General features: G+C 44.9%; 1 protein-coding gene across 3 annotated transcripts in view; it reads left to right on the top strand.

The window, feature by feature from the left end:
• ABCA4 (ATP binding cassette subfamily A member 4) overlaps positions 1-27,025 on the top strand; it is a 147,422-nt gene that overhangs the window by 65,489 nt on the left and 54,908 nt on the right. For all 3 annotated transcript variants that reach the window (XM_066376742.1, XM_066376744.1, XM_066376743.1), the window contains 7 exons: positions 10,448-10,653; positions 11,633-11,809; positions 13,739-13,961; positions 17,420-17,641; positions 19,804-20,008; positions 24,322-24,387; positions 26,671-26,760. In XM_066376742.1, coding sequence (XP_066232839.1) covers positions 10,448-10,653; positions 11,633-11,809; positions 13,739-13,961; positions 17,420-17,641; positions 19,804-20,008; positions 24,322-24,387; positions 26,671-26,760 — 1,189 coding nt within the window. The remainder of the gene's footprint in view (positions 1-10,447; positions 10,654-11,632; positions 11,810-13,738; positions 13,962-17,419; positions 17,642-19,803; positions 20,009-24,321; positions 24,388-26,670; positions 26,761-27,025) is intronic.

A 27,025-nucleotide genomic window follows, 5' to 3' on the forward strand; every position in this document is an offset into this window, starting at 1 on the left:
CAGCTTGACTGAGGCTTTCCTCTCCAGCACTGTGACTTGTACTAAAGAGCTGTGGGACGTTCTTGGGCTGACCTCTAAGCTTACTTTTCTGCCTATTCAAAAGAAAAAAAAAGTCCCTGAAGGAAAATTAAGCAAAAAAAAAAAAAGTTTTAAATGACAATTATGTCAATCTAGGTCAATGGGTAGTCAGATGTGACACAAAACAACAGAACTAAGAGCAAAGACCTTTAAGCCTTTTATCATTATTGGAAAAGGAGTGATTCAATGGTTTTTCCCTTCAACTAATAGAAAGGGTAAGTCCCCTTCCATTCTGTGTTTGGGGTGTGGTCTTAGCTACCAAATATTCCATTGAGCAGCCTGGACTGTGTCCTGTTCCCCAGGAGTCACTTTGCTGGGTCACTGGCATGTGACAGTAGGCTACTATTTGTGGAAACTTCTCACCCATACAGTGAATACAGATAAATCTGGGTCTCTGCTTCTAATGAATTGAGTCACTCTAAAAAAGTCACTTTACCTTCTAAGGCTTAATTCTCTTTACCTGCAAAGTATTGGATGTTGTGGACAAAATGAGAGAAGTGTGCAGAGCACTCCGCACGCCGATGCCATGGATTAGTTAGGCACAAGTGTAAGTTCTCTGCCCTCAGGGGCCTCATCTGTTAGGTGGAGTGGTGATGCGGTTCTTTCTAGGTGGCTGTGAGGACGAAATGTGCAATGGATGGCTGCTCTTACTGTGAACCACATGAATGTCTACCCTGAACCACAGACCAAGTAAGGAATGTACCTTTTTTCTCAAATTCCAAACTTTGGGTAAACATTAACCAGGGACTGTGAAGCTATTCTTCATATTAACCTTAGTGAATTGGCTTAGACTCAGGAATGTCAGACTGTCCCTGAAGACCCAGCAGGATGGCTCTGGGAACCAGTCTGGCACTTCTGTGGATGATGGTCAGTGGCTCTGGAACGTTTCTTGTCCTTGAAGCACCTCCTCAATAAGGGGTTTCTACAAGTTCCGATAACCATGTTCTGTCTTTCCCTTTCCCCTGATGCCCTGCCCTCGGTAGGGAAAGAAAGAAATTAATAAAAGGTAGACCTAGCTAGTAAGTGGTCAGTGGACCGGGGAAAAGGGTGATGGAGACATTTTGGGAGCCTGGCCTCTTTAGCATGTGGAGAAATTTATTTGCACAGGCTTCCTGATCACCCTCTTCTCTATATCTAAAAAGACTGAGGGCAAGTGAGTCTTCGTATAGGTAAGTCTCTTAAATTAGTATGGACATACTTTTACAGTCATATCTAATATGTGTCTTATTCACATATATTTTCCTTCTGGAGAAAAGCACAGTTAGAAAAATTATTAATTTGTTTCTCTGTTTATCCTTTTAGTTAGAACAAACAGACACAGGCCTCCCCTTTGATGTCTTTGTTTAGGGAAAGGTTAGGCCTGGCACAGATGGAATACTATTTAGAGTTCACAGTGTATTTTAATTTCATAGTATATTTGAATTTCAGATCTTGAGTTTCACATCAGGAAGTTGAATTCAGCCAAACTTTAATAGGAAAATACCTCTGATCAAGGCACAAAACTGTACTTTAACCAGTCACAACTACCTTTCCCTATGTCTTGGGGAGGGGGGGAAAACACATATATTCAGCTTTTTCCTCTGCTATCTATACAGTCTATATATGTGCATAACTATTTATTATTTACCTGATAATTACCTGTTGCTAAATTATTAGTAATGGGATTTGGGGACTACTTTTCCTCTGTACCTTGCATCCTCTTGGCCAAATGCCACCACCACCCAACCAGAATGTGCTAAGGAGTATAATTTTTAGGCTAGTCTAAGAAAAATAGAGTTAGGAAGATAAACCTACTGATCATGTAATGTACTTTAGAGTCAAATGCATAGATAGTTGTGGAAAATCTGCCCTATTGCTCTCTTCTGTTGATTCATTGATTCCAAAATGTGCATTGGGAGGCTAGGGAAAAGTTAGAGGAGAGGGAGGAAGAACACGGACGTCTGCACCATGAGAACAATATCATTTCAACAGCCGTGAACTGGATCCTAAGCAACTCATGGGCAATGACCTTATTTCATGTGTCATCAGTCTCTCAGAAACGTAGAGCTAGGCTGAGATAGGGGAACACAGGTGGCGGAGGGCTACAGTGGTGGGTGGACGGAAGGGACTTGTATTGGAACCTGCTACGAGCCAGCTGTGAAAACGGGCACTTTTACATGTCATTTCATGCACTGCTTCTAACTACCTGCCTGCAGGCCTGACTATTGTCATTTTACAGAGTTACAAACTGACATGCCTAACGTACCACAGCAGATAAGCCGGGATCTATCTAGAATTCTAATCCAGACTTGTCTGGCTCTGATAAGGATGTTCTTTCTATTATATTATGACGGTCACATTAGGAAGGAGCTCAGTAAGAACTGTTTGGATAAATTCTATAATGAGTCAGATGAAGACACTAATTATTTTATACTATTGAGAATAATAGACACTATTCTGATGATTTTATGCTTGGAAATAACTACATTTATAGTAGAAAACCAGAAAGGTTTTCAGCTCATTCAGTCATTCATATATTTTCATGCTTTAAATTACCTCCATCTGAATAAATACACTCAATCCCTGAGCCCTAGAAACTCACATTCTATGGGACAAGATAGCATGTTATTGGATAACACCATAGTAGTGATTCTCTCAGAGGATGGCAAGAACAATAATTCAGTCTGATGGAGGAGAAACAGGTTGCACAAATCCAAATTCAGAATGTCACAAATATTGTCAATTCTTCTTCCAAATTATCTCTGAAATCTCTCCTTCTTTCCTTCCCTATGTATGGCCTGTTTACAAAGGCCTGTACCCTCTCTCCCAGCTAGTGTAGGGACCTCCAGTCTCTCGCTCCTTCTGTGAAGTTCCCACGTTGTCCCAGTGAGACCTTTCCAAAACCCGAGGCTCACCGTGGCCTTCCTGCCTGAAGCTCCTCAGTGGCCCCGCATGGCTGTCACGGTGAAGTCCACCATCTAGCCCCTTCACGATTCTTCATCGTTCTGAGACTAATGGCATACTGACTGGCTGAGCCCTTCCTATCTCAATACCTTCACCCTCCTAGGGACTTGGCTCTTGTGTTTCTTGTGTTTTTCTGTGCTCCATATTTCTTCCATTGTAGTCCTCAATAACGAGTTGTTCATACCCCTCCCCATCGCCATAAACCTGAACCCATTAAGGTCACAAACTGTCTTATCTTTTGATTTCCTGATTTACTTGAGTGGAGCTGCAATGGAATAAAGTAGACAGCCACACATAACAAATTATACCTGAAAATATTTCTTTTTAAATTCATTTTTAGAGAGAGGAGAGAGAGAGAGACCGAAAGAGGGGGGAAGAGCAGGAAGCATCAACTCCCATCTGTGTCCCGACCAGCAAACCCAGGGCTTTGAACCGGTGAACTCAGCATTCGAGGTCGACGCTCCATCCACTGTGCCAGACTACCTGAAAATACTTTTAACACTGGGCCTTAAAGACTGATTTTGCTGCTGAGCAGGGCAGAAAGACTGTTTCAGGCAGAAAGAAGAGCGTTAGCAAAGTAGAGAGACAGGAACCTGCCAGATAAGTTCAAGAGAAGCAGATCATCTGGGCAGGGGTGTGGCTGTACATCAGGGGAGTGGGCAGGCATGGGCGGCAGCGGTAGTGTCCAGAGGTGCGACTGGAAAGGTCAGCTGGCTGGGCTTGTTAGCAGCTTCATCCTGCAGGTGATAGGACATCATCTCCAGCAGTTCTTTATGGGCTCTGTGAGTCTGGGCCACATCACTGTCTCACTGCCTAAAAAATGGTGAAACTAGGGCTGTAGTCTGCTGGTGTTTACTCAGATGGGTGAACCAAAATGTGCTGTGATTGGTCAGTACCTAGCTCTGTTGATTATTAAATATTTTGAATATAGTAACACCCACTTCCCAGAGTTGTTGGAATGATTAAACATAAAAGCTTTGAGAGCTAAAGTCCCCTGTGGTTGTCAAGCTTGGACCCGACTAAACAGCAAGCATTACCTGGTGGCCTTGCCCCAGTGTGAGATTTCATGCTCCAAGCTGGCCTTTTTATTTGTTTCATTATTGTATTTATTTATTTTAGAAACAGACTTTTTTTTTAACAGCTGTGCATTTCCTGTCCCTTTGTCTTCCCATTGTGGTGCATTTCCTGACTCTCTGTGGTTGGATGTTTCAGACGTCTGTTCACAGGGCCCAATGTGTTGGATAAAATTTATTGCCCTGCCTCGGGCCTCCATCTCACCATCGCAACCAACTCACGCTGCCCAAAGCTATTTTATCCAGTGGCTTTTTCCATGTGGTGGGAAATTAATCTTCAGGGTTACAGTCTAGATCTGCCAGGAAATTCATTCTGGGATGTTTGCCTACATCCACTGGCATTTTTCAAAAGGAACCCCAGGTGTCTACATTGACACCAGCAGGACCATTTTAGACTTCCACTGGCATCCGTCAGCCACTTTGTGCTGAGCCTGAGTTTGGAAATTAACGATGTAAGAGGCCAGATTATAGAGCCAACATCTCTAAGTGGGGGGGCAGTACCTCCCTTATGCCTGAGGATTCACCCCTACACATCCTGGGTGTATTAGTCAAAATATGTCAGCCTAGGGTGTCAGTCTTCTTTGATTATTAAGTTCAAACAAAAAGATTTTCTTTCTTTCTTTGCTTCCACTGGAAAATGTTTCCCACTCAATAGCTAATTTAATTTATCTATTACTTAATGTATTTGAATTAAAGTTGGAGAGGTCACAGTTGAAGAAGGAAGCCTGCTGCTACTGTGGCTTCTCCTCCCAAGCTGGTGTTTGAGTTAGCTGTGTAAACAGATGACTGCATTCTGGAGAGGTCTCGAGCACAGCTGCCTGCCCTGGAGGGAACTCCAGCCCCTTCCGCCAGGGTGAACTCTGCTTCCTGGTGACTATCAGCAAAACAGCCCACCAGGAATTGTAGAGCTTGTGTGGACTTCAAACGGTGGTGACCCTGCCACCGGGGTTTGCTATGGCAGTTGGGAACTGAAGGGGACAAGGAAGTCCCTTTTCTCAGTCAACTGCCTTTGACTATCGTAGGACATTTACAGGGTTGACTTTGAGATGCTGGACTCTGGTTGCAAAATTTGCCCAAACTCTGCCTCTGAGGCTATAAGACACTGTCTCTTTATTCACTGAAAATGCCCAATGAATCCGTTTCCCAGTGGAGATGCTGTCTTTACATTGTGCTCCTTACACCGGCCAATTTTTGTTCTATCTCCATTCTTCCCTAACATCCATGATTGCATAGTTTCTTTCTGTGTGGAGCCAAACAGCTTTTATAGGTAGACTCTATGGCCTCAGCCTCATTAGAACCTACTTACAAACTACTCAGACAGACCAAATATGTATGTCAAAATCAATGACCTTGGCTAAAGGTTTAGTCATTCATCTTTGCCTCCCCAATACACTCATGCACATAATCACATGCATAGACAGGCTCATTAGCCAAGATTTTAACTTCAGGGACCAGAGCAAGTACCAATAAGGAATGAGGCAGGTGACCTCCACATAAGAATTCAGGGGTACATCATGACTTATACCTCAGAGGATGACCCAGGGACTTCTGATTAATGGCCAAAGCAACTTCTATAATTGCTCAGCCTTGACCTCAGGAAGATTTGGTGCAAGTGACATTCTGAACTAGCTTCATCAAACTTTCCTCTGGGTAGAATTGTCTGACTTCCACCTAATGGCCAGTGAGCCACTAGTGAGCAGCTAGGCCAGCGGGTTAGGACCCACCCCCCACCTCCGCCATTGCTCGGGTGAGGTGCGGGCTTTGGCTTCTGTCTATAGCATTGTTTTCACCAGATGAGGTGCTATGGACAGGTTGTGTTCCCAGACATATTATTTAAAGAAAATAACAGCCTTCCTCCTGAATAAACAGCTGTCATGAATGAAAGGTAACCTGTCAGGGGCTTAAATGCCACTAGACTCTGTGGACTTTCAAGATATTTTGCAAAAACAGTAATAAAAATGGCATTTATTGAGACAGTTTAACTGTATAGTTAACTAAGCTCTAGAGGACATTCACTGTGACTCATTGTGCCTCACAAGTGAGTTTCGAGTCATCATGGTAACCGACTTCCTAAGCTGGTTGTGTGGATTGAAAGGATTAATACAAGCAAAGCCCTTGAACCAGTTTGGAGCACATAGTAAGCCTTCTATAAGCACCAGCTTTTGTTCTTACCAGGAGACACTGGCTGACCCTTTACAAAACTATCATGTGATCCTTAGAACACAAGTTTGAAGTAGGATGCATCTCAGTTCTACAGAGAGAGGAACTGGGGCTGCACAGGTAGGAAACAACAGAGAGGTGTGGGCTTCGGGCTGTTTGTCTCTCAAATACTACGTTATACCACTTTCCAAGATGAGGAAGATAATCCAACTTTGAAAATGAGTCGGATGTTTCAGGGTAGAAATGGCTGTTTGCAGACCTTTTAAATTTTGTTTTTCTAGAGAGTATCAGGGTACCAATCTAGGGGGACACAGCAGGAAACACAACTGGCTCAGCTGCCTGATAAAACAGCCAGGATGGAGCCCACGTCACACTAGTCTCAACAATGTCACTGAAAACATCAGCTGTTTACTCCCATATAAATTTCCCTCTAAGACATGAAAGGGGAGTTCAAAGAGAATGGACTAACCAGCTCAGAAAGTCACTTTATGAAAATGGCTTTTTTTTTTTTTGCTTCACTGAGAGGAGCTCTCATTAGCATCATAGCAAAAATCACTTTTCAATGATTTCTTCCAGTTTATATTATGAATTTTGGGTGTATAGGATCATGTTAAAAACACGCAGTTACTAGTAAAGCTATATTTCTTGCAACATTCAGGACTTCTAAATTCAATTCAATTCAGTAAATACTTACTTGAGTCCCTTTCATGAGAAAACGCCCTTCCAGAGGCATAACTAACACTACACGGCTGACTGCGTCCAGAGCTGTGCTGACCTGGGCAGCAACCAGTGCACGTGCAGCTTCTACTGTAAAGTGAGCAGTTCAGTGCCTCAGGTGCACTAGCTACATTTTAAGTGCTCAATGGCCAGATGTGGTTACCTACTCCCATATGGGGCAGGGCATTGATCTAGAACACTTCCATATTCCAGAGAGCTCTACTGGACAGTGTTGCTCTAAGGCAAGAGATCTTCCAGTTCAGGAGTCATGTTGTCCCGGCTTTGCAGTTGGAGTGTGTGCTCTTTGAGCAGCGTGTGGGGAGCAAGCAGTACCACCATCAGGACTGACACTCCGACATCGGTCCGGGTTCTGCTTCTGACTGAGGTTGACCTTGGGCAAGGCCCTTCGCCCCTTGCCCCAGTTTCTTCACACGAAAAGCAAGGACATAAGACTACAAGATTTCTACAACTCCTTCTGCCCAACTATCCTGTAATGCTAAGAGCGAATTGGTAGAACGTCTTGTGTGTGTGTCTGTGTGTGTGCGTATGTGTGCACGTCATAAATTGACACAGCTAAAAGAAACTACAAAGAAAAAGTTCATCTTCCAAAATAATTTTGCTTTCATTTTAGAAATTTCTTTGCAGATTCACTCTCATTTCAACTCTAAATTCTACTCTCTAAAAGAAACTGAATTTTTAAAAGAATGTACTCTAGCCACTCTGCTTTGATGCCTCCCCGCCCAAGCAGCAGACTGCAACTCTCTGTCCCCAGGGCAGTGGTAAGGAGTGATAGATGCTGGAGCTTGGTCTTGGACTGTAGTACAGTCTAGATATAAGATCCCTACCCCACCCCCCAAAATCATAAAGTAACAAACCCTACGTTCTTTCTATCTAGAAAAATAAAACAGAACATTTACCGAGGTCCTTCAGTGTTATGAGGTACTTAAGTCCTTCATCTCACTTAAGGACTGGCCAGTGTTAAGCTGGCAATGTCAGTTTGCAAAAGAATAGCTGACTTAAGAAAAATTTGCATTTCCCTTAACTCTATAATGTGTGCCTACACATACCGGTATTTCTTAAAGAAATACAAATTCTATTTCCTTTTCAAATAACTATCTTCTTCTTATGGTGTCTCTCAAGCCTTAGCCCTCTAGATTTTCTTGTGTGCCTATATTCCTCTTTCCCATATTAGCTGGGAAACTAATAGTTTCCTTTTCTTCTTCTTCTTTTTTTAATCTAGAATACGGAGAACATTACAGGAGACTGTGCCCAGGATGTGAAGTTTTGGGCGGGACGTTTAGTTCAGAAGGCCCAAGGAGGGTTGGTTTGCAACAGCTTGTTGTTGCAAACAAATTCAGCTTCTCGGTGAAAAGAGTTCTGGTTCACCCTCTGATGCCCTGGGTGGGATTCAAAAATGAGGGGTTTTGGTGAATGAGTTGGGGAGCTTGGGTCTCAGGTCTTTACAATCAGTCCACCTTTCTCTTTTCGTCATTTCTCCTTATAACTGCTGCGGAAACAACTGAGCTGTGGAGTTTGATGCCAAGTCTGCCATTTTGGGCAAGTTTCTCAGCCTTTTTGAGCCTAAGTTGCCTGGGCTGCAAAGTGAGGATAAATAATAACTGCTCTCCACTTTACAAGACAGTGTGTGCATGTGGGGGCCTGTGGACCAGCAGGAGCTGTGCCTCCTGATGTGGGGGCAGAAGCCTGGGCTGGCGTTGAGAGTGGGGAGGGGACCCAGGCCAGCCACGTCCTGACTGTCTGACCTCTGGCAGGCCTCCCATGTTCAGTTTCTCTTCAGTAAAATGAGGATTCCAGGTAACTCGGGCTCTGTGAGAATTAATTGGCTCCTTAAGCCTCCCTTGCGTCAACCTTCTAACCACTCTTCCTGCTTCCCTTTTCCCCCACCAGTGACCTTTTGGAAACATGATCTGATCCTGTATGTCATGCCCTGCTTAAAACCCGACGTGGCTCCTTGGGGCTTTTAGGGTTTGTCTAGAACATTGCTAGTTTTAGAGTGGAGAGCCTTGTGTCCCAGGAAACCCTCCGTTAGTTGACCACACCATAGAGTCTAACAGAGCAGCCAGTCTGTTCCCCACCCACCTTCCTAGAGCTCATCTCTCACCACTCATCTCTGTTCACCTACATGATTCAGTGCACACTGGAACTCCCTGGGAGTGTTTGACAAAATGCTGATGCGCTTGCCCTGCCTCTTGAGAATCTGATTTCATTGTTTCAAGTGGGGCCTGAGTGTGGGTATCTTTTTGAAGCTCCCGAGTGGCTCTAAGGCACAGCCAGGGATAGGAGCTACCGCTCTGTCCTTTCAGTTTCCAGACACCCCACATGCTGTCCCTGTGCCTGAGCAGACCTTTCCCTTGCATTCCTCCCGTAGGCTAATTCCTGCTCATCTTCATCCTTCAGAAGTCTCTCCTGGAGCCCTCCAGGGAGACGAGCTACATCCCTCCTCTGGGCTCCCGGACTAGCATGGGCTTGCTTTCATCACAACACGGTCATTCTGCATTATGATTTTTGGTTTACTCCAATCCTCTCTTTCTTAGGTCTTGAGTTTCCTTCAGGAAGAGATTTTATCTTTCCTCCTTATATCCCTGGAGCCAAGCAGGCTCTGGCATATTGCAGGCTCTCAGTAAGTATTTAGTGAACAAATTAATCAAGACAAGGCCATCTGACCTCTTGTGAGTTACATTCTAAGAAAGAAACATCAACACAGTAACCCTGGTATACTATAGGAACAAGACGTTAAGGAAAAAACAGATCCAAGTATCATATACAGTAATATAAACAAACTTATAAACAATCCCTGATATTAAAATTAAAAGAAAGGCTTAGTTTTGCTCTTTTGTGGATAATAATTTTTTTTCTGTTCCAGGGGGAGAAAAAAACTATATGTTACAAAATTCCTCTCTTACCAGCATTACCTATCATAAAATTGTGATTGGCAATGACTCTCTTACTAACTCGCTTTGGCCCTCTGTTATTCTCTTTCTTGCTCCTTGTTCTCCCCTCAGCTGGCTATCCTTGCATGTTTGCAGAGAGGCAGGAAGGTTCACTGTTTTTGTCCTTAAAACTCTTTTATCGGCAGGCTTTCTGATCTTCAAAGCAGCCTGTATTCGATGTGACCCCACTCCCTTGACTCCCCATGCTGGGGATTGAGAGCTATGAGTATTGTTGTCATTTTGACAACTTGCATATTTGGACAGCCTGGGACAGCCGGGTAGTACAGACCTCACTAAATCTGCAAGACTTAAAGCAAGTCAGCATTTCCTAGCCCCCTTTCACCTCTAAATCTAGACACATTGAAAAATTGACACCAGACTCTGGAGTTAAGCAAACAGTAAGTTTATAGGTTCCCTTGCATTTGACCCACCCCTGGCAACCCCGTTATCCTCTTTGCTTTATTGCAAGTGAGTCTTTGCAGTTGGTGTTCCTCAAACTCTCCCAACCTTTGTGATTATATGTAGTGCTTGACCCTGGACAAGTTTGAAAGCTACGATGATGAAATTCAGCTCACACAACGAGCCCTGTCTCTGCTGGAGGAAAACAGGTTCTGGGCTGGTGTGGTATTCCCTGACATGTATCCCTGGACCAGCATCCTACCACCCCATGTGAAGTACAAGATCCGGATGGACATAGATGTGGTGGAGAAAACCAATAAGATCAAAGACAGGTGATGTTACAGGCAATCTCAGAAGGCCCTGGGCATCCCCAAGTATCTGTGGGAAGGGGAGGAGCCACCTATTTCCTCCTAGGACAGGAGTCACTGGGAAAGGCAGAGGAACACTTCAATATCAAAGAACTAAGATACCAGTTGGTGGGACCAAAAGAGCCCAGCTACCCTGTCTTCATACCCTCAGCTCAGCACTTCTCTCTGGCTGGCCTTGGTGCAACTTGGTAGAAACCTCCAAGTATTAGATTATCTTTATATAAAGATTCTGCAAATGGGATTTCTTCAAAGTCACTGAAAAATTATGTTTGGTACAGAGTAAGGGATGGAGACTGAACTCAGTATCTAAATAGAGAAAAAATTAAATGAGAGGAAATAAGAAATATTGTTAAAACTCAAAGTAGAGCCCTGGGCAGTTGGCTCAGTGGTAGAGCATCGGTGCAGCATGTGGATGTCCTGGGTTCGACCCCCAGTCAGGAAACACAGGAGAAGCAACCATCTGCTTCTCCACCCCTCACAGCCATGGCTCGATTGGTTTGAGCAAAGTTGGCCTCAGGTGCTGAGGATGGCTCCATGGTGTTTGCCTCAGGCACTAAAAAAAGAAAAGGCTTCGTTCCTGAGCAAGGGAGCAACAACCCCAGATGAGCGAAGCTACACCCCCTAGTGGGCTTGCCAGGTGGATCCCAGTTGGGGCACATGTGGGAGTCTGTCTCTCTGCCTCCTCTCCTCTCACTAAAAAATTAAAATTAAAATTAAAAATAACTCAAAATAGAGTCCTTAAATGAAAGCAATTATAAGTCACATGGCTAATAGTCATACCTGAGATTTAAATTGTGAACTAGAAAATAGAACTGGATAGCTCAGAAAAGATTAGGGAAAGGTTTCAAGAGAGTGAGCTCTGAGTACCTGGTGCTTGTGAAGCATGTGTGAGCTATCTGTTCCCATTCCCATCCTTCACCCCTCCCTGTGGTTTCTTTCATAGGTACTGGGATTCTGGTCCCAGAGCTGATTCCGTGGAAGACCTTCGATACATCTGGGGAGGGTTTGCCTATCTGCAGGACATGATTGAACAGGGGATCACGAGGAGTCAGGCCGGGGCTGAGGTCCCAGTTGGAATCTATCTCCAGCAGATGCCTTACCCGTGCTTCGTGGATGACTCGTGAGTTGGAGGCTGCCAATCCCACTCCTGGACAAGCTAATCAGGTTGTTGGGTTGCTGGGTAGGGTGGGGTGCTCCCCAGGCTTCAGGCTCTTTGGAGAGACCCTGGGAACTGGGGCCAGTTTGGAGAGAATGGAGCTCTGGCTGAAGAGTCGGCTTCTCCCAGGCTCCAGGCAGGGCCAGACGGGCAAGTGAAGTGGCAGGGAGAAGGGAGTTAGTGTTGTGGGTGGAAAAGGGAAGGTGAAAATTAAATCTAGGCAAGTGAGGTGGGGGAGGGGACAAATGCTTTTTAAATGTCCACTACATAGTATGTTTGGTATGTGGAAGGGTTCTGGTCAGACTGTTTGCCCAATGATTGCCAAATCAACACACAAGAACTCTGCATTGCAAGTAGGTCCGGTTCCTAGGAGCCTGGGAATAATGCAGCTCCTTACCTAATTAACATTCCTATGAGGTATGCTTACTGAAAAGGTAGAAGAATGTGCTGATGAGCTGAGGTCCTCCCTGCTTGCCCACCCCCATCCCCAGGCCTGTACATTTGTTGGCCAGTCACAAACTGAGTAGCCTAGTGTTTTCTGAACATGCACTCAGGGGATCGCAAAGAGCGATAGAGAGGCAGAGAGGACTGGGAGGGCTCTTTACCATGGTAGGTGGGGGCAGAAATTGTAAGTCTCTCCTAGTACAGAGACAGAGACTTGTAATTGGCTTAGGGATTCAACTCCTAGGAATAACTAGGAAGGTCACCATGGTGTGCATGTGTGTCTGCACGGTTCAGGGAGAAGAGAAACACGCACATCCTGAAAAAAGGAACAGTCAGATTGCTAGCTGGCAACACAGAAAAATAAAGCCCAGTATGGACACAGGAAATACTCTTGCAACATCCTAGTCCATTTCATTTGCTTTCCTCTGCTCTACAGAAGACTAAAGAGATAACAGTGGCTATTCTGTAGTCAGTTTGGGTTTGGACAATAGCCAGACATGGAAAGTGGAGCCAGGGGAAAAGCCCAGTTCCACTTTTAGGATCAGAATGGGAGTGACTTAGGGAAGTGGGGTAGGCAAGGAAGAGACAATAAGGATTCTGACCATTTAGTGTGTTAGAGCCCTCTGGTGGCAGGTCTCAGAAATGCGTGCCTCATAAATTTATAATTCTCGCTCTAGGGCCATCTTGGGTGAAACCCTCCCACACTGTATTGGGCCCTTCTGGTGACACCCAGCAGTTTTCAATAAATAGTAATTCTGAGAGATTTACAACCATATCAAGCACAGTGTTAAGTTTACAGTAAAGTAATTCTAGATTATCAAATCTACCCTGCTTACTGGATTGGATATCCATAGATTTACTCCACATCTACCTAGCTGGTGGAGTCAGTGGCTATTGGATCACTGATAGATTTATCGATAGCCTTCTGAGATTGCCACACTGATTAGTTATTTTGTGCCTCTTCTTGCATGACTGGGGTTTGATTCTCCAGGGTAGACAGTGCTACTCCCTTGGGGAACCCAAGTATTGATCTCACTATCACCAGTTCTCTTTTATTGTGTTCCACATTCTTGGACTTCAGTGTCAGTTAACATATATCTGTGTATTCCATTCACATGCCTTATCATCAAGTCTGCAGTCTTTTCCTGCAAGATCTTCCAAGATGTAGGTACTGTGTAACATATAGTACAATTTTATTTACACATTTGACTTCCAGAACATTCATCTGGGCTAATCAAAAAGCTACTATTTTGCTCAAAAAAAAAAAAAAAAGTAATCCTCCAGGGAAAAGTGCAGTGTATTAGAAGGTTGCAGCCCGCTGGATGACCAAAGGAGATTTCCCTGCCTTTCCGTTCGCGAGGGTTTTGTTCTCAGCAGTCATTCAACAAACATTTACTCCATGTCTGCCACATACAGGGAATGCTACTATTCTGCTTCTCTCCTTTTCAGTTTTATGATCATCCTGAACCGCTGCTTTCCTGTCTTCATGGTGCTGGCCTGGATCTATTCTGTTTCCATGACTGTAAAGAGCATTGTCTTGGAGAAGGAGTTGAGACTCAAGGAGACCTTGAAAAATCAGGGTGTCTCCAACACAGTGATCTGGTGTACCTGGTTTCTGGACAGCTTCTCTATCATGTCAATTAGCATCTTCCTCCTGACAATATTCATTATGGTAAGCCAGATGGAGAAGGCACAGAAAATCATGAATAGTTTTGTTCCTTCCACCTTTCCTCCTGTTAATGAACTTGTGCCTAGATTAGTCATCTGGCCACCAAAGTAGCATGACATGTAACTGCCCAGTAATTTCAGCCACAGTGGAAGACATTCAGACAACCTCTCCCCCAAAAGGCCACTGTATCATAGCAAATTCCCTGCTTCCTCTTCCTCCCCAGGGAGCCACAGTCTACATAGATGATCTGGCCCCTTTCCATAGACTATCTGGAGGAGCTGCTGTTAGCAGAGCCCAGCTCGGGACTATTTTATGTGCAATGGATTCTCTCTTTCCAAACACAGAAGAAATGAATACAAGGAGTGTTTCCTTGGAATTACTGTCCCAGCCCCCAGCTGGGTGGGAATGTGGAGAGCCTTTCCAGTGTATTAGGAAAGGAGATTTGGATTGTTTATTAATTATCTTCATGGTCTCACCCCCTCACCCCCCCCCTTGGCTTGACCTCAGAACATTCTGCTGCCTGCAGAGTCTTCAAAACCTCTCTGTTTCAAAGGATGTAATCTGGAGTCTATCCTTTTTCAGAAATAGGAGTGTTTAAGGCCTCAGACAGCATGCACGGGTCCATCCTCTACAAACGTGCAGCTCCCTTACAAGCTAGACTTGGAAATAAAACACTATTTCATATGATTTCACACTGCTTTTTTATTTTTAGTTCCTCCACAGAAGATTTTTTTATATACTTGTTAAATGATAAAAACATAAATTTAGTAAGGTATCTTTTTAGATTTATTTGATGAGATTTGGTATAAGTTTTAGACCTCAGGCTTTGCAGGTTCCTGATATAGTGGCACCAAACTAGTTCTGCCTCATTGCCATCACCATATTCAGTGTCCCTTTGCACTATGCCACATGTGTGTTGATCCATAGACTCTGGTTAAGTGTGTGCCCTCCATACCTCCATACTGGACCCTACCTGGTACCTACCTGATTTAGGAATGTTCCATCACCTGTCCTGTCCAACTGACATATATCCATTTAAACTAAATCCTGCCTCTTCTCTTTGCAGGAAAATGTACAATGTCTGAGAGGTTTTGCTTCTAGTGTTGTACTGCGATCCAGTGAGCTGTGGCCTTAGCCAAACCCTGTGCTAGTGTGCTATCCAAACCAATGCTGATGTAGAGGCCCTTTTGCTCAATATGACCCAAGCCAGATGTGGCTTTAAATATGCAAGGTGTCTCAGAGATCCACAGAAATAAGGGGAAAAGCTGAGCACCTTGTCTTCCTCTAGGGCAGGGGTCCCCAAACTTTTTACACAGGGGGCCAGTTCACTGTCCCTCAGACCATTGGAGGGCTCCCACATACAGTGCTCCTCTCACTGACCACCAATGAGCGAGTTGCCCCTTCTGGAAGTGCGGGGGGAGCTGGATAAATGGCCTTAGGGGGCCAAATTGTGGCCCCCGGGCAGTAGTTTGGGGACGCCTGCTCTAGGGGGTCCCTTGTTCTGTTCTATTCTTCGTTCTTGTACTTTCCCCACTACCAAGACATTTGTGTCCTCAGAGTTAAAATGCATACCCATCTGACTTACATAATGTGCATAAACAAGCATGACAGTGTGCAATGGCCATGAGACTTGCTGATAAGTGACATTGAGATCTCCTTCCTAAGAATGAGCCCTGGGACTTTAAAGCTTTTAGGACGTGAGGTAAAGAATGTTCAAGAGTTTCTTGTACAAAAGGGTTTCGTTTGGGGGAACATTGTTCCAGTAACAATGGAAACAGAGCTTTCCACACCAAAATAGGATTTTCCTCTTAATGACACTCCCATCTTCCCCTTGTTCTTCCTTCCCACCTCAACTATGCAGGAAAGAAGCTGGAAGCTGGTACAATAGGAAGCTTCCCTTGTTATTCAAGCTGTTAAGAACAAAAAAGAAAAGTGGTCCTTAGAGGAAGCCAAGACCAATTAAATTGTTGGGTTAGCCAAATGAATTTCAGCTCTCTTAAATCAATGAGAAATTATATAGCCCTGAAAATTGGAAGGACTTTGCTTTGAACTGAGATAAATTGATTTCATTCTTCTGAGAATAGATAGCAACAACCATCTTAAAATTCTCCCAGCCAAAAGCCAGAGGTTCAGCAGTGGACTTGCTTTTATTTTATTGTGTGTGATTAAGGAGATTAAGGAAAAGGAGTGAGCTTTCTGTGGTGATGTGAAGACCTCTTTGACACAGAATCAGGATTAGATTTAGATTTCCTCAAAGTTTGGTTATAATTAAGCATGGCTCGCTTCTACCTCTCTTTGCCATTTGTTTTATTCCATTTTTAAGAATCCATTCCATCAAAGCCCCTCTGGCATGAGAGTATGAATAGCGGAGAAATGGAAGCAACAGCAGATAAATAACACATTTGTTCTACTCAGTTCTCCATGCCCATGACAGATACTGCTAACTGGTCTCTCTCCCACCCTCGAGAGGAACCCAGCACGTAGGAGACACCACTGCCTGTTCATCAGAGCCAATTCAAGGGATGAACCCTATTTGTGTCTTTATGTTTTCAAGTACAGAGCAACCTATATATATTTGGATTTATGTGAAAAGGGTAAAGTCCTCATTGAATGCCATAGCAAAGGAGAACCAAGAAGGCCTAATCAATTTGAACATTTCCATTTATTCTCTAATGTATGTAATTTGGAAGCAGCCCATTTATAAAATAAATAGTTTGGACCTATTTCCTACATAGCCAAAGTGATTGAATCATTAGTTAATGTGAAAGGTACTGAGTATTATGCACAGATTTATGAAATGTATCTGTGTGATACTATGGATGGGGAGGGGTACTAACCTACTTCCAAGTGATGTGGATTAATTACTGATATTTACACCTATGTGAGTGGTGAATCTCAGAATACAAGTACAGATGATTTAGTCAACAGGCCAAGCCCCGGGCAAAATGTCAAAGCTTGTTGGGTAGTCTTTTATCTCCCTCTTTTTTTATTTTATTATTATTGTTGTTTTTATTTTAGAGCATGAACCCATTGCTGCCTTTATATGCTATAAAGTCAGTTTATTGGTTAATTCCATCTCCCTTTTTTGTTCCTCATCTGCTCAGTATATCCCAGAGCTGTTGATGCACCAACATGTCCTGTGCAGATCTTCTTCCTCTGCTCAAATCCCACCAAGCATTTGATTAATTAACACATAATAATTAGTTGGTACTGATAATGTGTTAATCTCCTTGGGAAATGGCATTCATAGAATTTAAGGAAATAAATACAGATGAGTGTGTGGGCTGTGGGAATTCAGGTGCCAACAACAGGCTGGTGGGAGAGATGCCTCTGGGGCAGAAGGCTTCTAAAGGCCCTGGACTCGCTCACAGAGGTCACCCACTGAGAGCGACACCCACCGAGAGGGACGTCCCCCAGTGCCGGGTGGAAATGATTGACTCCAGTGGCCTCTTTGGTTTCAGCATGGAAGGATCCTCCATTACAGCAACCCGTTCATCCTCTTCCTGTTCCTGCTGGCTTTCTCCACCGCGACGATCACGCAGTGCTTCCTGCTGAGCACCTTCTTCTCCAGGGCCAGCCTGGCCGCCGCCTGCAGCGGCGTGGTCTACTTCACCCTCTACCTGCCGCACGTCCTCTGCTTTGCCTGGCAGGACCGAATGACGGCCGGCCTGAAGATGGCTGTGGTGAGCGCCCCGGGCTCGCCCCCCGCGCATGATACCAGTCCTCCGTTGTCTGTAGCAATCGCCCTTCCAAGGGACCCACTTTGTCTTTTGGCGCCAAGGGCCGTAGTAAGTTTTAAGGCGCCGGGTAAGAGTGGGAGGGGCCTGGCAGCTTCGCCGAACCTGCTCGATGGGTCGCCCTGGGAAGTAACTGGAAACCAGCTGGCTCCTAGGTCCCCTTGTGTACCCACCAGAGGAAAACGGAAAACAGCTGGTGCATTTCGCTCTGTTTGACTAGACTGGGAAGGAAGGAAGCTCACCCCCCTAACTATTCTGTCCAGAAAGATGTTTCTGTGAATTAAAAGATTTTGTTTCTCGCCAGAACTTCAGTTAGGGCAGCTCTCCACGTGTCTTCCTCAGGCTCTGCCCCCGCAGGCAGGGAGGGGGCAGATATGACCCAGGCCCCAGCCAGGCCCTCTTGCCAGGAGAGGTCTCCAGAAATTGGACCTTTGAGAGCCCGAAAGACCTCTTAGTTCATAATTCCCAAAACATCACTGCCTTTTTCTCTAAGCATTTTTCAAATAGGCTATTTCCGCCCTCTCATTAGCCAAGCTAAAGAGCTCTGGGCCCTGGAGGGTGCAGTTTTTCTTTTCCTCCAGAACCTCCCTGTCCACCATTCTGTGTGGTAGAGTGGAGAAGGGGCCACCACCTCCTTTTCTTTGGGGAAAGAGTCTAAGATGTTCTCATAATTCAAACTTATTTGGCTCCAGACCTACCACGGCATCTGCCTTTCATTTCTCCTGTTAAATAAGAAACTACTTGCTGCTACTTATAGCACTCACTTTTCTAAAAGGGTCACAGTGGGCTAGTAGCAGGAAATCCTTCTGACTCTGCCTGGGGGTCGAGCTGGGCAATCTTGACATACTGGTTAGAGACGGTCAGGGTTTTGAGGCCACAGCGAGATTGTTGGGTGTGTAGATCCACCAGGAAGCTATAGTTGTGGCAACTGTGTGAGTAAGGGCTGGGCTGAGATTTTAAAAATGTTTTTTGCAAACATATAGCTAAAGAATCCCTTCTTTTTGCAGAGAGACATTCTGCACACCACCCCAGGTCCTCCAAACTAGGGGGCCTCTGGGCAGAGGAGTGGGACTGGCCCATCCTCTGCCTGTGCTTATGCACCTTCTGTCAGGTCAGGGGCCCCGGGGTGGGGGGGCAGACAATTCCTCTTCAGACATCCTTCTCTGCACATTGTCTATTCTGTTGACTAGTACTATCCACAGCAGGGGTCGGGAACCTATGGCTCGTGAGCCAGATGTGGCTCTTTTGATGGCTGCATCTGGCTCGCAGACAAATCTTTAATAAAAAAAAATAATAACGTTAAAAATATAAAACATTCTCATATGTTACAATCCTTCATTTCCTACCTCTCATGTTCATGGTTGCAGATGGCTGGAGCCAATCACAGCTGTCCTCCAGGCCAACACCAAATTTTTATTTGATAATGCATAACGTACATGGGTCATTGTATGGCTCTCACGGAATTACATTTTAAAATATGTGGCATTCATGACTCTCTCAGTCAAAAAGGTTCCCAATCCCTGGTCCACAGGGAATCTGAAAAAAAAAATGAGTTTCCCCTGTCTGGAGAGGGGAATAGGTGAGGTAGTCAATGTTCTCTGAGGCATTTCTGGACTCTGACAGACCTCAGGAGGTCATGAGAGCATCCCTGTATGGCCCCCTAGCCTGCTTTAGGAGGCTGATGACTTTATGGACCCTTCCAGTGGGCTCCTCACAAAGCAGCTCAAGTTGGCTTCTTTGTTTTACCAAGAGCTGTGTGATCTAAAGGAAGAGGTAGAAAGAAGGGGGAAAGGTAGGTAGGCAAATGTGAAGACCGTCTTCAGTGCATTATGCTGTGTCGTCGTTGTCTCCCCCGTATGGAACTGTGTCCTTTGAGAGGTGAGAGGTGGCTCAGTGGGTAGTAGGCTGGAGTCTGTGAGACCTGAGAGGGGTTCCTAGAATTCTCGTCCTCGGGGAAGACTGCCTTAAGCCCTCTCTGAGGTGGCTTTTTAGCTGACACAAGAGGACCCTCTTTTGGCTCTCCTCCCTACCTCATGAGCATCCGGGTGCTGTCGGGTTGACTAAGAAAGTCTCTGCTCACCTTGTGCACCCTCTTTGCCCCACTGCAGAGCCTGCTGTCTCCTGTGGCATTTGGGTTTGGCACTGAGTACCTGGCTCGCTTTGAGGAGCAAGGCCTGGGGCTGCAGTGGAGCAACATTGGGAAGAGTCCCATGGAAGGGGATGAATTCAGTTTCCTGATGTCCATGAGGATGATGCTCTTTGATGCTGCTCTGTATGGCTTGCTTGCCTGGTACCTTGACCAGGTGTTTCCAGGTAAGGTTTCCTACTCATAGGGTAAAAGTAATTGGGCTCTTCAGGTCCCCAGCCCTCCCCCTTTCACCTAGTTTAAACCTCATTCTTTCTAAACTCTTTATTTGGACTCTCAGAACCATCATTTGAAACTGAAATCCAGGAGTGAAAAATCCTTCAGTGAATGCTGTTGGCTCTACATTAGATATAGATCCAAAATCTGATCCCTAGTTACCACCTGTACACAAGCTTCCCAGTCCAGGCCTCCTTCTTCCGCTCTCACCTGCTACCAGTCTGCTCTCCCCAGTGAACTCCAAGATCCTTTCCGAATACAGGTCAGACAGTGCCAACCTTCTGTTCAAGTCCGTCCAGTGCCTTTCTCCCTTGTTCAGAGTAAAACTCAAAGTCTCAGCCCTGTCCTACAAGATGCTTTGTTATTAGCCTTCACCATCTTCCTTATGTCCTATCACTCCGTGTTTCTCTGCTGCAGCTACAGCAGCCTCCTTATTGACAGTTCTTCAAGACACTGAGTTCATTTCCTCCTCAGGACCTTTGTACCTGCTGTTCTTACTGCCTGGAGCTTGTTTCTATACTCTCTCTCTCTCTCTCTCTCTCTCTCTCTCATATCTGCAGGCTTGCTTCTTCACTTTGTTTAGGTCTCTGTTCATATTTCCTCTTATCACTGGGATCTTTCCAGACTGAAACTGTCTAAATACCTGTCCCTATGTAAATAGTAATCCTTTAGTACTGATGTCCCCTTATCCTACTTTATTTTTTAAAACTCACCATCTGATACGATATTTCCTTATGAGTTTATATATTTATTTTCACATTATAAGAGAAAGTTTATTTAGAAAGTTACAGAGGTAGTGGAAGTGAGCCAGCTGGGGTGTGTCGGCTCAGGAAACAAGTTACAGAGGCAGAAGAAGGGCCCCTGGAGCTCAGGAGAGAGAAAGGCCAAGGTAACAGGCCTGGAGTAGAAGCGGGGGAGGGGGAAGGGGCGGGCATGCTGCCCAGAGGGAGCATGCATCTGTATGTTTGTGTATTGACTCTCCAAGTAGAATGTGGGCCTCTCCCAGTAGAACATGAGAACAGGTCCAGGGTCAGTTGTCACTGTCATAGTTTCAGTACCTGGAACAGTGCCCCACTTTGGGTAGCTAAACACCTGATTAATCTGCATCTAGGAAAATCAGCTCTTGAATCAAAATTCGCTGTTTGCGCACTTTTGTATTTGCTTTGTAGAAATCAGATTTTCCTTCAGATGAATCTTTCCTGGTAGGTAGCGAGGTCCCAATTCCATCTGAGTGGTCTCCATCTCAGCCACAGTCACCTTGCGGCCAGGCCCTTGGGCTGTGGCCAGGAGCCAGCAGGGGAGAGGGGGCCAGGCCTGGCCCTGGGAAGGGATGTACTTACCGTTGGATCACCTCAGGGCAGGTTTGCTGGCAGAAATAAGTAGGCAGCAAGACTGGAATAGGAAAAATTCCAGTCTGTCACTAGATGGAGCTAGGAGGCCTGGGTTTGGGTCCTAGCTGTGTGACTGTATTAGTACCCTAGGGCTGTCATAACAAAATACCATAAACTGGGTAGCTTAAAACAACAGAAATTTGTTGTCTCACAGTTCTGGAGGCCAGAAGTCCAAAGGAAGGTGTTGCAGGGCCATGCTTCCTCTGAAACCTGTACGGGGTCATGCCTTGCCTCTGCCTAGCTACCGGTGGTTTCTAAGCCTCTTTCGCATTCCGTGGATTATAGAAGCAACACTCAAATCCTCCCTCCTCACATGTCGTTCTCTCGTGTATGTTTATCTTCACATGGTCATCCTCTAATAAGGACACTGGTCATACTGAGTGAGAGGCCTACCCTACTCCAGTGGGACTTAATCTCAACTAGTCATATCTACAATCATTCTATTTCAAACAAGGCCATGATTCTGAGGACTCTGGTGTCATTTTTTTTCTCATAGCACTTCTGATACCCAATGTGTCATATTTTTCCAACACCAAACAATTCTCTAATTTTAATGAGATGTTCAACAATTTAATTCAATTCCAATAATAACTAGCCAGGATTAGTGCAGACCCCACGGGTTCAGTCCCACAAGCCTGCTCCCTCCTCAGACGCCAGCAGCAAATGCTGTGCCAAGGCTGTCCTGTGTTTGCCCAGCTGACTGCAAATTCAAGAGTTCTCCGGACAGTCATCCAGCTTCACTATTGAACTAGAACAACTCCCTAGAACTCAGGAAAGGGGTCTACTTACAGTTACAGCTTTATAATAAAGAACACAACTCAGGAACAGACAAGTGGACAAGATGAATGGGGTGAGGCGCAGGGCCGGTGGTGAGTGGGGCTCTCCTCCTCCCTGCAGTTCAGTAACCTCCGAGCACCTTGATGTGCCTCCAACCTGGAAGCTCTCTGACTGTGATTGTTCAGGTTTTTATAACCCCATCTCCAGGGCTCCTCCCCCCTCCCCTCCCCATAGGTGTGGGTTGGGGTTGAATGTTACCATCCTCTTTTGACATGTTTGGTTTTTCTTGTGACTGGGCTCCATAAAGCTATTTAGAGACCCCACAGAGAGACACCTCATTAGCATAGGCACTCCTATCTCTCAGGGAAAATCCAAGGGTTTTAGGGACTCTGTCAGAAACTGGGAATGAAGACCAAGTATATTTTGTATTCTACCACATCAACATATCATTTTTTGGTGGGGGGGAGCGGCTACACAATTCAACCCGTAACAATGACTTTGAGCAATACACTTGAACTTGCTCAGCAACAGTTTTTTCTACCTCACTGAGCCACTAGAAGGAGATAAGTAAAATTAGTTGGATTGAAAATGAAATTTGTGGTTCCATGGTGTAATGGTTAGCACTCTGGACTCTGAAAATGAAATTTGTGCATAATTCAAGAACTGCATTTCATCCAAGCTAACACTTTGTTTGACAACTATTCAATGAGCAGCACATAGTATGTGTTAGGGTCACCACCAGGTTCTGGGAAAAGAGGGTGGAAAGACAGACCAGGCCTGCCTGCAGGGAGATTACAGTCTAGCAGCGGCCATAAAACATGGCATAACTGAAAGGTTGAAACTGGGGGGCCGATCCACTGGGGAGGGGGAAAAGCCAATTTTCAGCCTCCCTTGGCAACTGGCAGGTGAGTATAACCCCCGACTAGGTCGGACCTGGAGGGACTCCAGCTGGACTGCCTTACCCCATACGGCACAGCTAACAGGCTGAAGCCTTCCTGGGTCTGTGGGTGGGGCCTGGGGAGAGCCGAACCGGAAACACAAGGCTGGTCTGTTCCAAAAGGAAAATGTATTTAAAATGCCTGGGTACAGACTGGCCAAAGCAGGCTAAGCTGTGTTGGCCTCAAGGAAGGGATGGAGTAAGGTTTATAGGTCAGTCAGGAGTCTTGGAAAAACGAGGTGACGTCACTACCTGTATAGGTACAAGGTAATATTTCTTAGTATATGGATTGGAGAGTTATCCTGCCTTACCACAATTCCAAATTGTTTAGATCCCGCCTCAACTGTCTATTATCAGCATCAGTTGTAAAAAGAAGGCCTGGGCTGGTTCAAAGGGCCTGGCTGAGGCTTCAAGCAAGCCACTCCCTCCTCCTCCCATGGGTTTACACTGCCCTCGGGATGGTGGCTGCTCTACCAATAACTACTAAATAAGCAATGATAGTATTCTTGCAAAATCAGCATTTCACGGGGAGCAAAGCTTGCTAAGAGAACTGGATTAGAAATTTAGGAATCTTTTCCTTAAAACCCAGATCGTTACAGCAGAGTGGGGTGGTTAACTCAGCGGTATTAGAACCAGTTCACCGGTGTTAGAATTCTTGCAGCTCTATGTAATTAGCTGTGACCTTGGGCAGATGATTCCGACTCAGTGCCCATTTCCTTAACCAGAAGAATACTACTACTGCCTGTCTCCTGGGGTTGTTTTTGAAGATTAAGTTATTGAACATATGGAAAGTGCTTACAGTGAAGCCTGACACAGAAAGACCATCTAACAAATGTTAGTGATTGTTATCATTATTATTATCTGGTAATTATTGACAAGGGCAAGATTGATTTCTTTAATAACACGTTTTCCTAGAAAACTAAAGTTGACCAAGATCATTAGTCTTAGTGTTGCTGGTTCCACCCTAAAAAAACATAACCGTTTGAATTAGAACATGTCGGGAGGAGTAGTCTTTGTGTTATCTCATGGATAGCTGTGTAATGGCTTATGATTTATAAATACCTATAATGACAGTTTGCGGTTTACACAGATAAATTCTAGATCTTACAGAACTGTGGTAAGGCAGGATGACTCTCTTTATATGCCTGTCTATTTTTAGGGGAGTATGGAACCCCACTTCCATGGTACTTCCTTCTACAGGAGTCCTACTGGCTTGGTGGTGAAGGTGAGTTTTAAAAAACAAAAACTTTAATGTTCAAAACTAACTTCTTTGGCTACACATGGGACATGTGTGGGTCACAGAGTGGCTCTTACATCAAGTGTGCAATCCCTGGTTACTCTGCTGCCTACTGGCAGCTCAGCCACCACACAGCCTCTGGGAGCCCAACCCACCTTTTGTGAGTTGCTGGTCCAGGGTGAGTGGCTGAGCATTGGTCAATCCTGTGTCCTGTGCAGCTTGTGCCCAGGGGGTTAAATTGCCCTAGTAACAGAAGGCCAAACCACTTCAGGGTACAAATGACTTTTGCAGCGTCTCCATTGAAAGCAAAGAGAGCCACAGAATCATGGAGGAATCTTTGCATTTACCTGCTGCTGCCTCCACATTTGCTTTGTTATTTCTTCTACCTTTTCAAAATATGAACTAATTCATTTTTATAATGGAAGGACCCAACCAGAGCCGGAGCGAAGCTGTGACCTTCAAGGCAAATGCTCTCAGTCTCTCCGAGCATTGATGTTGACAGTGGTCAGTGGTTGGGAAGAGGGCTCAAGGGGCATTTGCCCAGAACAGAATGCATCTCAGATAAAATTTATCTTTCCTGATGAACAGGACAGGTAGCCTGAGGGAAAGTTCTAGAAGGTGGGGAAAACCCACAGATTCCTTTGTGAAGTATGAGAAGGCAGCAAAAATCCTGACCTGAGAGCTGGGGACTCCCCTGGAGCTGCGAGGCTCTGGAAACAAAGAAAATATTTTCCAATTTGTGCCTCCATCTACCTGCTTTTAACCTTGCATTAATGGGTCTGAGCCAGGATTTATTCTTTAAGCACTAAGATAGGTGTTTGTTCTCTCTAGAGGATTAGCCTAAAGCCTTTATTTTTATTTTTATTTTTTTAAAGATGTATTTTATTTTTTAAAATGTTATTCAGTTTTTTTAGAGTGTGTGTATGTGTGTGCATGTGGTGGGTGTGTGTGGGAGTCTTGTGTGAGAGAGTACAGGGGATCCTCGGGTCAAAACACAGTTCTATTCCTATGACAGTGATGTAACCCGAATTTTGGTGTAAGTCGAAACACACCCTAACCTAACACAAACGGGACACTTGCGCTTTTAACAGTCCAAAATGACATAGGCAAGTGTACTGGGGAAACCAACTCCCTCACTCACTCGCCACATTACTGCATGTTCTTCTGCCGCACAGCCAAACCAATTCGCCTGCATTGTCAGTAAGTATATACAATGCTAACAGATAAGGGGAAACACTCACATCTCAATTTTTTAGGTTTTTATGGGAGTGAACATCATAAACTTGAAACATCGTATTTCAAGACTGTCCTAACCCGAGGACCCCTGTATGTATGAGTGTAAGAATGTGTGTGTGACATGCATGTGTGTGTGTATGTACACAACACTTCACAATTTGTGCAAGCTTTACTTCAGCCAGGCTCAACTCTGGTGTTAAACCCCAAAAATGTAATGTCCACAAAAGTAGATTTTTCTGGTAAACCATTTCTCAATCTGTAAATTAAGCTGGCTTCTCATGATATCACTTTGAATGGACTTCTGCTCAGGGTTTATCATGACTTTGATATGTTTGGGATTAGAGTGAAAAGTGCTGTTGGTAAGCTAAAAAAAAATTGACCTACTTCACATTCAATCCTGGCTTTATTAATATTTTTTAATCACAATGTCTGACATCATGGGCCTCTCCTGGCATGTTAAGAGGATGAGATGAAACTCCTATGAAAGAAAGAAAGAAAGAAAGAAAGAAAGAAAGAAAGAAAGAAAGAAAGAAAGAAAGAAAGAAAGAAAGAAAGAAAGAAAGAAAAGAAAGAAAGAAAGAAAGAAAGGGAAGGGAAGGGGAGGGAGGGAGGGAGGGAGGGAGGGAGGGAGGGAGGGAGGGAGGGAAAGAAAGAAAGAAAGAAAGAAAGAAAGAAAGAAAGAAAGAAAGAAAGAAAGAAAGAAAGAAAAAAAAGAAAGAAAGAAAGAAAGAAAAAGAAAAGAAAAAGGGAGAGAGAGAGAGAAAAGAAAAAGACCTCCCCATGGGCTTGGCAAAGGTTATACAATGCAGCCTGCTGGGGCAACACTGGCCACTTTCAGAAGCTCACAGACCTGCAGGTCAGAGGTTGGCAGGGCCATGCTCAGGGCTGGTCCCTGGGAATGCTGACTTGGCCTTTTAAGGGGACCCTGTTCTCTATTAATGGTAGGAAACTCTCCCTCCCATTCTTCCCTCCTTTCCTGCCTTTACTGATCTCAGCTCTCACCAGGAGAGTGACAGTGACTTCTGGTTGGTGCAGGATGTTCAACTAGAGAAGAAAGGGCCCTGGAGAAGACGGAACCCATAACAGAAGAAATGGAGGACCCGGAACACCCAGAAGGAATAAAAGGTAAAAACTCAGTAAAGAATACAGAGCAGAGCAAGGAAAGGGGCCCGAGCCATCCACCTCTGAACTGGGGTGAAACAGAACCCAGGAAACTGACTCCCTCTGTTGACATGGATTAAACTTGATAGCTTCTCCCGGGTCCAGCTGCATGTCTGCGAAATGAATGGTCCAGCCAGACATGAACACATATTTCCTGGAGAAAGCAAATACCAAGTATGTGGTGCGTTTGTGCCCTTGTTAGGCAAATCCCAAGTGAGTTGCACAAATG

This window comes from Saccopteryx leptura, chromosome 3 (assembly GCF_036850995.1).
Source record: "Saccopteryx leptura isolate mSacLep1 chromosome 3, mSacLep1_pri_phased_curated, whole genome shotgun sequence".
Lineage (NCBI taxonomy): Eukaryota > Metazoa > Chordata > Mammalia > Chiroptera > Emballonuridae > Saccopteryx > Saccopteryx leptura.